Source organism: Rhinolophus ferrumequinum, chromosome 15 (assembly GCF_004115265.2).
Source record: "Rhinolophus ferrumequinum isolate MPI-CBG mRhiFer1 chromosome 15, mRhiFer1_v1.p, whole genome shotgun sequence".
Classification (NCBI taxonomy): domain Eukaryota; kingdom Metazoa; phylum Chordata; class Mammalia; order Chiroptera; family Rhinolophidae; genus Rhinolophus; species Rhinolophus ferrumequinum.
The window spans coordinates 10576556-10590543 of NC_046298.1; the positions used below are offsets into that span (position 1 = coordinate 10576556).

Consider the following 13988-nt stretch of genomic DNA (forward strand, 5'->3'; position numbering starts at 1 on the left):
CTGTTCCCCACATTTTTTTTTGCTTTTCTTTAGGAAGTAGTAAGTCCTATCATAGGCACTTTTAACCTGTTATAAGGTAACGAAGCAAACACAATGTCTAATGAAAATCACTGAGATGAATTTAAGAAATACGCTGAGAAGGACAGTGGGTGGGTAAACATACCATAGCTTAATCTAAATAAGACTAGACTCCCACTCCTACGTCAGTCAGTCTCTCTCTCTCTCTCTCTCTCTCTCTCTTTTTCTCTCTCCCTCCCCCCCTTTCTCTCTCTCTCTCTCATCCCTCTTTTGGAACTCCAAGACCATCTCCTAACCCAGGTAAATGCTTCTAACCCAGGTAAAAAAGAAAAGGTCTGGACTGGACTCACTTCAGTCTGAGAAAAAACAACCTACAGTCAGCCAGCCAGCAAGCTGGGTGTCAAGACCAGACTCAGAAAGGAGTATTTTACACTCAGTTCTGCTGTATGTCTAAGGCATGAAGAGAGGTAAAAGCATAGGTGGTGGAAAAGTAAACTATGCATAAAAAGGAAGAATTACTCCTGTGTTAAAGCTGCAGTTACAGAACCCAAGGACAGGCAGATTAGCATGTTTGCACCTATTAAATCATGACCAAAGGAGAGCGAGGCACAAGTAAATCACCTGCCTCTTCTCCAGATGATTTTATTGCCTCTGGGGACCCAAGGGAAAGAAACGGGGCTACTTCACCAAGACCCTCCAGTAGAGCCCCCCTGCTGGTCCAGACAGGCAACTTAAAAAAAAGGGGGGAAAGGAGAAAGGCCAAAGGAGATGAAAGGTAGGGGGCAGGAAAGACACACAGTGGCACATCTCCCTGATAATAACCAATAGTTCAGTGTCACCTAAAAGGGCACATTAGAAGGCTTTTGATAGTCCGAAACACTGAGTTTTACTGCCTGACATGGCAATAGAGGTTCAGCCAAGAGCTCATGTCTTGTTTTTAATTTTCAGGTAGAACAAATGTATACATTAATATACAGAATGTGCAATGCAGGCAGGTAGTATTGGTATGAGAACCTTAACTGAATGCATTTTCTGGCTTTGGGACCTTATTTTTATTTTTTAATCTGTAAGCTCAACTCTGCAAAAAGAGTTTTATTTGTATTTTAAGTTCCCACCAACCAAATGACAAAAGTAGAATCTACATTTTAGAGATAGGACCTGCTACCAATACCAATATGATTTTATTGGAATATGGAATGTAAACAGATGCTTTCAAACAAACAATCTAACCTTATTAAAACGTATGGCATTATTAAATAGTTAATAAAGAAATCCTAAAGTGTGACGTGGTGGTAGACACCTCTAGCTCTAGCCTAGGTGTGTGGGGTCCCCACAGCTTGGCTCTGCAGAGCTGGGGTAAGGGGACTGCTTGCAAACTATGTTGGTGACAAGTCCCCCAAATGCAATCAGCCCTATTTTTAGTTTTTTTAAACAAAATCTAGCTTCCTTTGCTAAGGTGAAGGCTAGCACAATGGATCCCAAGCTTCGAGACTTGCTCCGGGAGCTCCACTCCCTTTCCCGAGCCCCTTGCATGTTGCTCTCGTCGGTCGCTTGGGTAATGGGGTGGCCCTGCCCACCAACTCCAGTCCCTGCACGTGAGACACACTATCTTTGCCGTCACATTCATGTACTACCTATCAGAGCTTTAAAAAAATGCAGATTACCCTGATTACAGCGGGAAATTATTTCTCATGGGGATAAAAAGACGCAAAACGGGGGGTGGGGGTGGGGAAGGACCTTTTTTTCACCCAATAGGTCATTCCTTAATAAATTCTTAAAGGACATTTTTCTCCCTCCCCAACCTGTCTAAAGACTGACTTCCAGCTTTAGTTACGGTTGTGAACAAAGTCTTTGTTTCAGAGAGATGCATTAAAATAGGTGCACACACAGGATGTGCTAGGAAATGGTGAGGTCTCCTTATAAGGCTGCCAGAAAAAAAAAAAAAAAGCTACACAAAAAAATAGCAACAAGATTTTATGGTTAGGCAAATCAACAAAGGTTACAGTGAGCTCCAGGATATGCACTTAGCATCTAACTTCTGATGAGACACATGGACCTATTCATGGCATCACAAGGTTTAACGTGATGTCTGCTGACATCAAAGGGGACTCGTGAGAGTGGCTGCAGTTTGCTCCCAAATGAATTCACTTAGAAGGAACCTGCAGGGATGAGGTACATTTCCTAGAGAGCTCATGTCATAAAAAAATACATAAAACATGGATTTGTAAAAGAGCTTTAAAAAAAAATACTGTCACTGTTTTAATACCTCCTCTTCGTAAATGAGGCTGGTGTGTCAGGACAGACTGCTGACGTGTTGCTAAAACTTGAACCTGAATCTCACCCAAGGAAACCCAGACCACAGTGGAATAGATAGGAAGTCAGATATTCAGAGCTTGTTGACCGAACGTGTTAATTCAACAGCGGTCTCCTGCTAAGTAAAGGTAACTGCACAACAACTCCGACTCTCTCATCTCCCATGCATTCCAAAGGGAGAGGCCCTCAGATCCTGAACTATGTGCATCGTCACGCTGCCAGAGCGGCAGCTCCCTGCAGACTAGTACTGGGGAGTTTCTTTCTTTTTGACAGACTTTTAGGTCTTTACTCTTCTTTGCGTTTAGAAGGAATGACTAGAATTTCTTTTTATCACACTGTAGTTTTCCTTCAAGATTTGTTTGGTTGGTTGGTTTTATTGGCAAGCATCAACGCCGCATTACCCGTCGCTTCCCTGTCTTCATCGGGCTGCCGTGAGGCCACTGGAAAGTACAGCGTTATCTGCGCAGGGCTGGGACTGCTCCTTCACCACGGGGTCTGCAAGAAAGGATGGAAGTGAGCAGAATCAGGGCTGCTCAGCGTGGGAGAGGACATCACGACAAACCCAGCCCCTCCACAGTGACACAGAGATACATACACACTGCCGGAAGAGTCAGGAACAGGGGGGCAACAGAAGTTACAGAATTCTGGTTATAGAAAAACCAGACCCTGAAAACCACCAGGGGAAATGCTTGTGTACTTCCTCAGAGTACAAATTCAACCACCGAGACTCATGGAAAAGAGTGTCACTCAAACACTCATTTCCCAATGCTCAAATTCCTACTAATTGTCTGATGTGTTATTTTCCTTGAATACTAACATTACACCCAACCCCCAATCTCTTCAAAGCATGTGCAATAATAAGCACTTCAGAGGAAAGGGTGAATAAAAAGAGCCATTAGAAGACCTACCAATTTTAAGCAAAAGTAGTTTGAGAAATTTTTTTATAGAAGCATGTGGTATATTCAGAAAAGTAGACAGATCATGAATTACATATTGTAAACATCAGTGTTCTTAATTCGATCTAACTCAAAGGGTGAAAACAGCTTTCTGTGCCGGAAACTGGAACAAAGACATCAAGTTGCACTTGACCTTTTCAACTTGCTGTCTACTAATGTTTATGGGCCAGTAGGTTCAAGACCACGTAGTGACGTATTCTTCAGGCAAGACTTAGTCAATCTCCAAAGGGGGGAAAAAAGAAGGAAAGATCATATTGGTCAAGCAACAGACAAGTTGTAAGTTTTCATCTCAATTTCAAATAGTGAATTGAGACAGGTCTCTTAACCTCCTTTATTCTCCGTTTCCTCTGCCCGGACTAAATCGTCTCACAATGATGATAAGAAGAAAGTGTGAGATGTGCTTTATTAGTGGAGAGAACTAGATTCATGCAGAATAATACGCAACCACATAAACTGAACACATACACAAATTCTGAAGTGGGACCTAAGAAGTCAGTAATTCAGATAGGATTTAAGTGAGGTCTTTCCGTATCTACTTTCCTTTCCTCAAATTTAACTCATTTCCTTCTTTAAAATATACTATTGGTTATCTTACTATTTTCAATTAATTAATTACTTGTATTCTGAGGGGGAAAACAATCTTTGATTGGGTTTCCACACAAATGTATATATTTGAAAACAAATTTTAGATACTTGTGTCCTATCAACTCAAGGCCCCGGGGAATGGTCAAACAGACCAAACTCAAGGAAAGCTACAGCGATGAACAAGCAAACACCTTTGGGGATCAAGAAACAGATGTGCCAAGTAGTCTCAATAGTCTAGAACTAATGAGGCCCAATTTCAAGTGCATTCAATCCAAATGCCTACATTTCTCTCGACTGGCCTCAAAGAGAAATTCTGGGTGAATGTTTCTTTCTATAAACGAAGCCCCGAGAAGCGCCTGGAGACTCACAGAAGTACGGGTGCTCCATGGCCTCCTTGGCAGTCAGTCTCTGCTGGTGGTCGTATCGCAGGAGCTTGTCCAGAAGATCTAGGGCCTCGGGGCTGACGAGGTGTCTGTTCTCACTATGGATAAAGTTTTCCCAGCGTTTCCGTGAATGTCTGAGAAGAAAAGGAAGCATTAATATCCTGAAATTAAGTCCAACAAGAATCCTTACATAGTAGGGCTAAAACCAACAAAATCTCGGAACACTACGCTAATTATGGACTCGTTACATCGCATTCTTACTGGTAACTCTGTCCCACCCCCACACAATTACAGGATCCTCAGATAAAAACAGTGCTTGGTGACTGACAAAGAGAATTAATTAAAACTTCTACATCTGATTTAGAATTTGTGGAACCTTTCTAGATTATTTTTTATGTCCCGGGCTTTTAGTCAATTACGAGTGAGGCACAGAAGTGACTGAGTAATTGTTATTATTCAGCAGCTATACTTAGAGAGCTAGCCTTAGAAACACGGAGGTTCCACAAAATACTGTTGAAAAGTATCAACACATTTACTTTCAACACTGCATCTAAAAACATGCTTTAAAATTTGCTACCTTATAGAACACCCATTACACAGAACAAGGAATTATCTCTTATTCAAAGGAGAATCACCTTTCTAAGATTTTCCATTATAATAAGCATATGCTATCCCAGAATGCTTTTCTTCCTATAACATTATAATTGTCTTACATTTTTCCATTGATAAACAGGCTCTCTTAGAGAAGTAAAATGATTAGAAGACACATGTAAACAATGTCCAAATATCTCAAAATAAGTTTAAAAAAATGTACACGGGAAAAAAGAAGGATATTTCAATTCTGATATGATTAGAAAGGGGCGAGAGCGTTAGAAAGTCATTTTGGCTAACCTTCCACTTCTGAAATGGGTCAGTTAAAACCCTCTTTCTTTCTCTCTTACTTACTGTCCCAGGATATCGTTGAAGTGTGAATCTAGGTCTATGTGATACTTCTTCAGATACCCATACAGCTCATCTGTACCCAGAACCTTGGCAATGCGAACAAGCTGAAACACAAAACAAACTGACCAAATCACTGAGCACAGAACTCCCTGCAAGCCTGTGGGGACACTGTACCAAGGCATTAGAGAACTTCCACATCACTGAATCTCCAGGGACAGACACAGATGTGAGCCTGGGGAAGAGAGGCAGCAAACCCCAGGACACCAGGTGTATATGGATGCAGATTTCCGAATTGCCTTTAAAATGGCAACACAACTTATCACAACAATCTTCTGGAAGTTGATGATTACGGTGACATCACAATCTAATGACGGAATCTAGTTTTATTAGACAAGAGGGCAACTGACTTCACAGGCTCACTTTGGAAGTTGGGCATAGACAGCATTATCTATCTCTGGGAACCTGGCAACCACAGACAACCTCTTGTGAAATTTTTTACCCTGAAGAAAAGCTTACATGCAGTGGCTCAATTATAGCAACCCCCACCAAGGGGTGCTATTTTCTTGGCATTTGCCCCCAAATGGATATGAGCTTGGCGGTGTTTGCTCACCTGGTCATAGTTGTCCTGTCCGTGGAAAAAGGGTTCCTTTCGAAAGATCATGCTCGCTAACATGCAGCCCAAACTCCACATGTCCAAGCTATAATCATACATCTGAGGAAATAAGGGACGACCAGTCAGTCAAAGGTGTTACAACGCAACTGTCTGACCTGATACTTTAGAATTCAAAGTCCCCCCAAAAAAGAGGTAGCTGAGGAGAATCTGAAATGATTATTTTGGGGTGGAATAAAGACTTGGTTTTGAATGTATCCAAACTGACTAAACGAAAACGGGGGAAAAGAAAAAGCCAGGAAAAGCCCTAAGGAACTATAAAAAGAGCCCAGAGGTGCTTCACCAGCCATTTTACCTGATAGTCCACCAGGAGCTCTGGTCCCTTGAAGTACCTGGAGGCGACACGGACGTTGTACTCCTGAGCAGGGTGGTAGAACTCCGCCAGACCCCAGTCGATCAGTCGCAGCTACAAATACGACAGAAATAAAACATGTGAAGGAAGCGTTTCTCATTTCTGTGCCTTAGAACAAGGCACGTTAGATGATAATTATGTGGCCACATTAAAAAATGGTGGCAAGTACACTGGCTAAAAAAATTACACTTTCAGCAACTGCGTAAGAGCTCATTTCTAGAGCAGAGCATTTGGGATCTTACTTGCTTTTTCTGTTTTTAAATTTAAATTATCCCGAGCTAAGTTTTCTCTCTGGCTTCATGTGACTACCACTTACATGTATAACACATTCCCTCATCATTGAGAGCTTTCGTCATAAGCTCTAGTCGTAACTAAAAAGGTTGGGGATATATGCCCCACTCCCGAAGCACTGCTCTAGCTTCTCATTATTGCAACACTAGTTGATTCATTTACTCACCAATCAGGGACAACCAGAATTGGATACTGAAAATAGGAGGGACCCAAGTATACGTTTAAGGCCAGGCAGATTGGTCTAAGGGGGCATTAAAACAATAGAAACCATCAGCTGTAGTTTCTTTCTTGAGGCCCTCTAGGAAACCACGATCACAATAAGCGAGTGACAACAGTCAGGGCCAGCTGTTTACTTCCCTGTGTATTACGCTTACGCAAAGTAGAAACCAACATTGGAGACTGGACAAATAACAGAATCACCAGCCTCAAAGAAACCAGCACAGGTGTCCGGAAACCACCCAAGTACTGGCCAGTGTGGTGGTCTGCCCTAAGTCATCCAGGGAAAGGCTTTTTGCTGCCTGGCTGTAATGGTACCTTTTTCTGTTGGTGATCTATCATGACATTGTGAGGTTTCACATCCCTGTGCATGATTCCCTTGCTGTGGCAGTAATCCAGAGCCTATTAGGTGAGAAAGCACAGAGAAATGTAAGCAAGCCCTCTACCACCCCCCCAATGCAATATTATTTGTGACAGCTTGACGTGAACACAGTCCCCCAAAGGGCAGCTTACTGTCTGTAACAAAAGAGAAAAAACACCCTTCAGAAGGCATCCCTTGCTCTCTGTGCACATCGCATGGCAACTGGTAGAAAGGGGACTATGGAGGGGACGTCAAGGACGAGGATGGAGGTTTCTTAAAAAGGGAGAATGACACACTTCTTTAGGCACTTCTCTCCTACTTGCAGCAGGTAGCAACTGATCAGCCACCTGGATTCAGAAATCATATGTTAATCTGTTGGCCCAATTTGATGTTTTAAAACCAGAGCTGGGAACCTCACTGGAGTCGCCTGTCATAGTGGTTCAAATGACAAACAAGAGTCCATGTAGACAAGAAGAATGACTTGCAAATGTATCTTTCAGCGTGGCCTGTTTTTTCGATGTGTCCCATGTGGGTTTCTAGATTAACACACATTCTAATATTAGTAGTATCCTTAGAAACAACCCCTAAGCCAGCTGCTCTTTAAGTATCATGATTATATTATTACTCTAAGGCAGGAAATTGCTTTCTATGACATCGTCAATATACAGATAAGATCTTTAAGTGTACAAGTCAATGATTTTTTTAGTAACTTTATATAGAGATGTGCAACCAGTGCCACAATTTAGTTTTAGAATGTTTCCATCACTCCAAGAAGTTCCCTTCAACTTGCCTCCAGTCAATGCCCGCTCTCATCTATTATACCTCCTTCCTCCTCCCGACCACCCCCTCTTCCTGCTCCTTCCAACCACTGATCTGCCATCTGCTGCTACAGACTTGCCTTTTCTGGACATTCATAAAATAAAATAACTTTGTCTATCTTCTTTCACTCAGCATGTTTCTGAGATTCATCCGAGTTGCTGTTTTTCTCACTGAGTAGTATTTCACTTCATGAATGTACTAGTTCATGGACATTTGGGTTGTTTCCACTTTTTGGCTATTATGAATAAACTGCTTATAAACAATCACGTATGAGTCTTTGAGAGGATATATGCTTTCATTTCTTTTGGGTAGATTCCTAAAGGTGGAAGCGCTGGGTTGTATGTAAATTTACACTAAATGTTTAAAGAATCTGCCTAACTGCTTTCCAAAGTGGCTGCGCCATTGTATGCGGATTCCTTTCTTTACCATCCTCGCCAACACTTTCTGGTTACAGCCATTCTAGTAGGTTTAAAGCAGTTATCTTATTGCGGTTTTTATTTCTATTTCCCTAATGAGTGATCACGTTGAACAGCTCGTGCTTACTGACCACCCTATATCTTCTTGGGACAAATGCTGATTCAAATGTTTCATCCATTTTTTATTTGGATTGTTTATTTTTTCTTTTAAATAATATAAAAATTTCATCTTAAATCTCCCTTTCCAAACACAAGTTTCATCAATTTCAATGTTAGGCCCTTTGGCTTGTTTTAAAAAGCACTTGAAGCCTACATGAATCGCATAATATACTCCCTAAGGAATAATAATAGCATCCCACAATCTTATGGTACCTACTATGTGCGTGACACTGAATGCTCCTGGCAGTTTTCCATGGGACAAGACTAGGGCTTCTCAACCTCAGCACTGCTGACATTTTGGACAGATAATTCTTATTGTGAGGTGCTGTCCTGTGCACTGTAAGATGTTTCACAGAATCGCTGGCCTCTACCACCAGATGCCAGCAGCTCCTCTCCAATTGTGTGACAACCCAAAATGGTTCCAGACATTGCCAAATTTCCCAGTGGTTCTCAACAAAGCTGATCTGGTTGAGAACCACTGGACTAGACTAGCAAGGGCACTGTACGAAGCATCTTTATGGGGGAGGGAATCCATAAGCCAGAGAATGATCCCTAGGACCAGCATTCCAGGAGTAAGCAACCTTTGCTTTCCCCAGACACCAAAGAGCATATAGTGTCTGATGCTTTTTATATGAAGGTCAAGAACAGGCAAAACTAAACAATGGTGGTAGAGGTGAGAATATGAGCATTTTCAGAGGAAGGGATACGGAAGAGAAGGGGGACAAGAGAGCCTTTTGGAGTATTCCTAATATTCTCCACTAGCGCTGTCCAACAGAACTTTCTGCAACAACAGAAATATTCTATATCAGCACCGTCCAATATGGCAACCACTAGCCACATAAAGCCAGTGGGCACCTGGAAAGTGACCAGTGAGACTAAGAAACTGAATTTTAAATTTTATTTAATTTAAAAATCTACATCCGGGCAGTAACTACTATGCTAGACAGCAAAGTTCTATGTAGATTTAGGTGAAGGTTTGTTTCACTTATGTAAAATCCAAAAAACTGTACACCCAAGATATATTCACTCCACTTATGTAGGGTCTACTTCAATTTTTGTTTTGTTTTACAATAGTTGTAGCAAGATTCCACAGTGGCTCTGTGACAGTGCCTTATGAAACCAGGGCTCCTGAGGACAGACCTCTCTGAATCTGAAGCAGATCACACTGTGCAACCCATAAGTCACCGAGCAATCACTGTGCAGCCCTTAACCTCAGCTGCTTCTGCATTTTCAATGAAGTGAAATATTTCCTCCTCCCATCCCTGTATTTACCCCCAAAGAGAAAATCTAGCAAGTGGTCATTCTGTTGTTTTGCCTAGTTTTCACCCAAAGGAACTAGGACCACAATACTTGGGATGTGAAAAATACCTAATGAAAGCAAAGCTGAACAAATTCAGTAAGGGAAGTAATTCTTTTGCCAAGTTTACTAGTCAGATTCCCTGTGGAGTTAGTGACATGCATTTAAATTCCTTGGGGAATTATTTCAGTTTTAATATTTGCTAGTTTCTGACCACTAAGCACGAAAGACGTTTTTCAAGTTTCATCTGGGGTTCTACGCCTCATTGGCAGATAGTACATGCCCTCACCGCCTAGCTGCTACCCTAGAAAACAGAGGACACCAGATACCAAGTGCCACCTGAATGACCAGGCTGTGAAGACCTGTGTCATGGGGTGTCTTTCCCTGATCTAAGGACAACTGTGCTAGCTTATAAACCTTACCTTTGGTGTGCTAGCCTGCCGCAAAATCTTAAATATCTTACTTTAAAAAAATAACCAATTGTGGGATTGGGATTGCAGCTCTCACAGGGTGAACGCATGGGCTTCCCTGAAGAGCACCTCTCGGAAGGGGCTAGCCGGACAGTTCACAGGAGCCGGCCCTGCAAACCTCTTCCCCACTGAAGCCTTCAATGCTACTTTGGAGAGGACAGAGAAAAAAAGGTGGGGTAAACTGAGCTCTCATTTCTTCATCTTTAGGATCTTACTGACAAAAGGAAAGACCCATTAGACGTAAGAGCCCTTAATTCCACCACGTTGACTCTAATGACAAGTGGCTTGTGCAAGTGCTTGAAGAAAACATTCACTTCATAGCTAGTTCTTCAAAACCCTATCCCCTAAAGCTTAGCTTTACGCTGGTACTTTCTTCAAACAACTGTTCACAATCCCATCAAAACTCCATCTTGGCAATTTTCTTTAATAATGCCAATACCTTATTCACCTCTATCTTCTTTGAGCGATTCTTAAATTGCGATCCATATCCCCACCAAAAAAACCCTTATATTGTATATTTATACATGTATTATTGGGATGAGTCCACAGCTTTCATTAGATTCTTAGTGATCCATGACCCTAAAAAATTTAGGAACCACTGGTTTCTTCCATTTTACAAACCTTTTTAGAATTCTTTACCTAAGTATTTACCTAGACAAACTGAAAAAGTTCATTCCTCCATCAATCAGTAGTGCTTGAAAATTTCAGTCTTGGGGTTAGTAAGTTTCCCAGAAGTTCCCACCACCACCCCTCCCTGCAAGTCAAGGTTAACTAGCCAGGGCTAGAAGGGTAGCTAAAGAAAATGAGGATTACGAGAGATGACAAGAGAAAGATGGCCTGTCATCTCTGTATGCACGTCCCTCCACAACGTGACTTCAACGCCCTGCCCATCGGCAGCTGGGGTCTACTTCTCCACCCTTTGAATCTTGGCAATGTGACTTGCTCTGGCCTATGGGGCATTAGCAAACGTGACACAAGCAGAGGCTGGAAAACTGCATACACATGTAGGTTTGCCCTCCTTTGCTGCCAGGAACATTGAGACCACCATGGGAAGGAGCCCAGACCAACCTCCTGGAGCACAAGACCTCAGCTATTCCAGCTGTCACCCCAGGTAAGTGACTGAGGCCACCCCGGGCCATTCTGCCCCCGTTAAGATGCCTCAGACGAAAAGACTCACCCAGCTAACTCACAGAGTTATGAGAAACAATAAATCATTTTTTAAAAGTCATTAAATTTGGATGATTTATTATACGGTGAAAACTAATAGTAAATTTTAATAAATAAAATTTTAAGAAACTCCAAGGGCCAACAAGAGCTATGAAGAGAGAGGTTCTAATCTTTGATATAATGTCCTTGGTACCCCCCAACTTGGCCACTTTTCTCAGTTCCACTGGAAAGGTCCCACAATGGAGGCTCAATCTAAGTAAAAAAAAACAAAAACAAAAAACCTCACTAAATTCTCTGGATACGAAGAAATACTCTGTTGGAGTTCACTTTGTCCTCTCAAAAACTTCTTTAATGAATAAGTCTGAAAAAAATTCAGTTTATGAATTCCACTTACTTTAAGAAGTTCATACATATAAAACCGGATATCAAAGTCTGTCAGGATCTGGTAAAGTTGCTGAAACAGATTTCAGAAAACAGAAAGGTAATTTAGTTTCACTGCATCTTGTCATCCCAAATTTTGGTCATTATTCTCTGTAAATTCAGTGCTTAAGTCACTAAAGAACCCCAGAACTTTTTACTACCAGATCTGCAACAAATGGGGACAAAGACTAAAGAGGAAGCTCTAATACTTTAGTCTTCAGAAGGAAAAAAAAGGAATTCCAGGGGAGAAAAACACGTAAGCCCACTTGGCTCTTTTGAAAACCTGTTTAATGCTTCATGATTTCAGCACCCACAATTATTTTTATGGAGACGATGTCCAAGTTGTCCAGCTTTCCTCATAGTCTGCACTTCAAACAAACTAACCCCACAGCAGAGCACAGTGCACTTTAGAGAACCAAGTTCTGAGTGGATAGGAGAACCTGAAAAACTTCATTAGCCCACGTGGTAAAACAGTGGCAAGACTATTCTCAGTCTGTCAGTGAAAGAAACACGAAGAAACTCAACTGCTATAGAATTTGGAGATGGCAAGAAACAAAAAAAATCTATCCCTCCACTCTTCCAAAACCAATTCCAGGCTGGAAGAAAAGAACACTTTATAGGCACTACTGATAGAAATTAAAGAAGTAAAATGTTTTAGGCAGAAGAAAAGAGGAGTGGTAGATGCAATTAAAAAGAAAAAAAAAGAGAGGCACTGAAAATGATTCCAGGCAAAACGGACATACAAATCAAAGTTCTCATTTTTGATAATCCAAAGACCCACCCACTGGGAGGTTTTTTAAAACTTCAATTTCTAGGAGGCAGAGTGGCATTTATGCACCCAGGTTCATTAAAACCACAAACCCTTGTCAGAAACTATACTGTTACTTTTGATAATAAATTCCAAGTAAATTCCAAGTAAGATTCCAAGTAAATCTCTTTCCCCATCAGTCCAAGCAGACTTTCCATAAAATCAATCAGCACACTTTTCATAAATATATTGTTTCTCTCTTTATTGGAAGACTCAAGCAATGTAGGGAATCTCTCGCTGGAGCAGAGAACGGCGTGTACAGTATGTCTGTGTAAAAGGGGGCAAAGTAAAGCCACACATCCGCATTTGTATGGATCTGCAAGAATGATATGAAGGAGATGAATAAAAAGTGATTTCACATATATGGGGGGCGGGGGGGATGGACAATTGGGCCCAGAGGAAGAAAGCAGACTTTTCACTGCATACCCCTTTATATTTTAGATCCGTGTAAATACATTACCTGTTCAGAAACAATTTTAAGGAAAACAAATTTGCCCAAAATCGAATTGAACATTATTCTAATACCAGGACTTAGCTTCTTTCTCAAAGGTCCCTTTTTAAATAAGAGGATTTCTCCTTCCAGCTTAGTAAGAATATCTGACTTCATCCACCTCAGGCAGCAGGAGCTCAGGGCACCACAGGGAATGAAAACACGCATCCCAGCATACACTACCGGTGGTGCCTGGGAGCTGCTCCACTCCGGGAGGCTGACCCTGGTTGGGACTGAACCGCATTCAGGCACAATGGCACAAGCACGCCACCACTTCTGCTCACGAGTCAACTGCCTAACAGTCAAACACCCACGTTTTTTTTTCTCCCCTAGCACAGCCCCAACCTGTATGTACAGACACAGGCTGAAGACACTATCTCTTTGGGTGTCAAATCAGCTCCTCCTCTGAGAGTTCGAGATCACTCCAGAGACTATGCCAAGTTGAATCTCAAGTCAACAAATAGGCCATCACAATGAAAAGAGCATTTTCTAACCCTCAGAGGGCTAGAATATTCTCTTTTCAGAACAAGTCTGGGTGATTTTATTATCTGGACTTTGATCTGTGGCGGGCTTTCCTCTCTTTCATGTGTATCTATACCAAATACTGGTCGAAGGCATAGAAATAAATGTCCTCGTACTGCCAGTGTAGGGTTTCTAGCTACTCCAACTAATGCCACTTTTATGGAGTACAAAACCCAGTCACTGAGTATAGTGGTTCGGCCGAATACCTTACAAAGTCCTGAATCACAGGCTGACGTTCACTTCTCAGGAGCTCTGGGTAGGAGGAGACCAAAATAAATTGGTAACATTTTACCACCTGGGCTAAAAATTCAGGACTCGCCAGGATCCAAAGTC

At 41.8% G+C, this 13988-nt stretch overlaps 1 protein-coding gene across 5 annotated transcripts in view; it reads right to left on the bottom strand.

The window, feature by feature from the left end:
• CSNK2A2 (casein kinase 2 alpha 2) overlaps positions 1–13988 on the bottom strand; it is a 35529-nt gene that overhangs the window by 3234 nt on the left and 18307 nt on the right. For 2 of the 5 annotated variants that reach the window (XM_033127431.1, XM_033127432.1), the window contains exons 5-11: positions 11810–11869; positions 7045–7128; positions 6163–6273; positions 5808–5909; positions 5201–5301; positions 4241–4389; positions 2733–2826 (exon numbers count right to left, since the gene is read on the bottom strand). In XM_033127431.1, coding sequence (XP_032983322.1) covers positions 2750–2826; positions 4241–4389; positions 5201–5301; positions 5808–5909; positions 6163–6273; positions 7045–7128; positions 11810–11869 — 684 coding nt within the window. In that variant the 3' untranslated portion in view covers positions 2733–2749. Of the gene's footprint in view, positions 1–1180; positions 2827–4240; positions 4390–5200; positions 5302–5807; positions 5910–6162; positions 6274–7044; positions 7129–11809; positions 11870–13988 lie in introns of those variants that run through there. The other 3 variants (XM_033127435.1, XM_033127433.1, XM_033127434.1) reach the window with 3 other exon arrangements.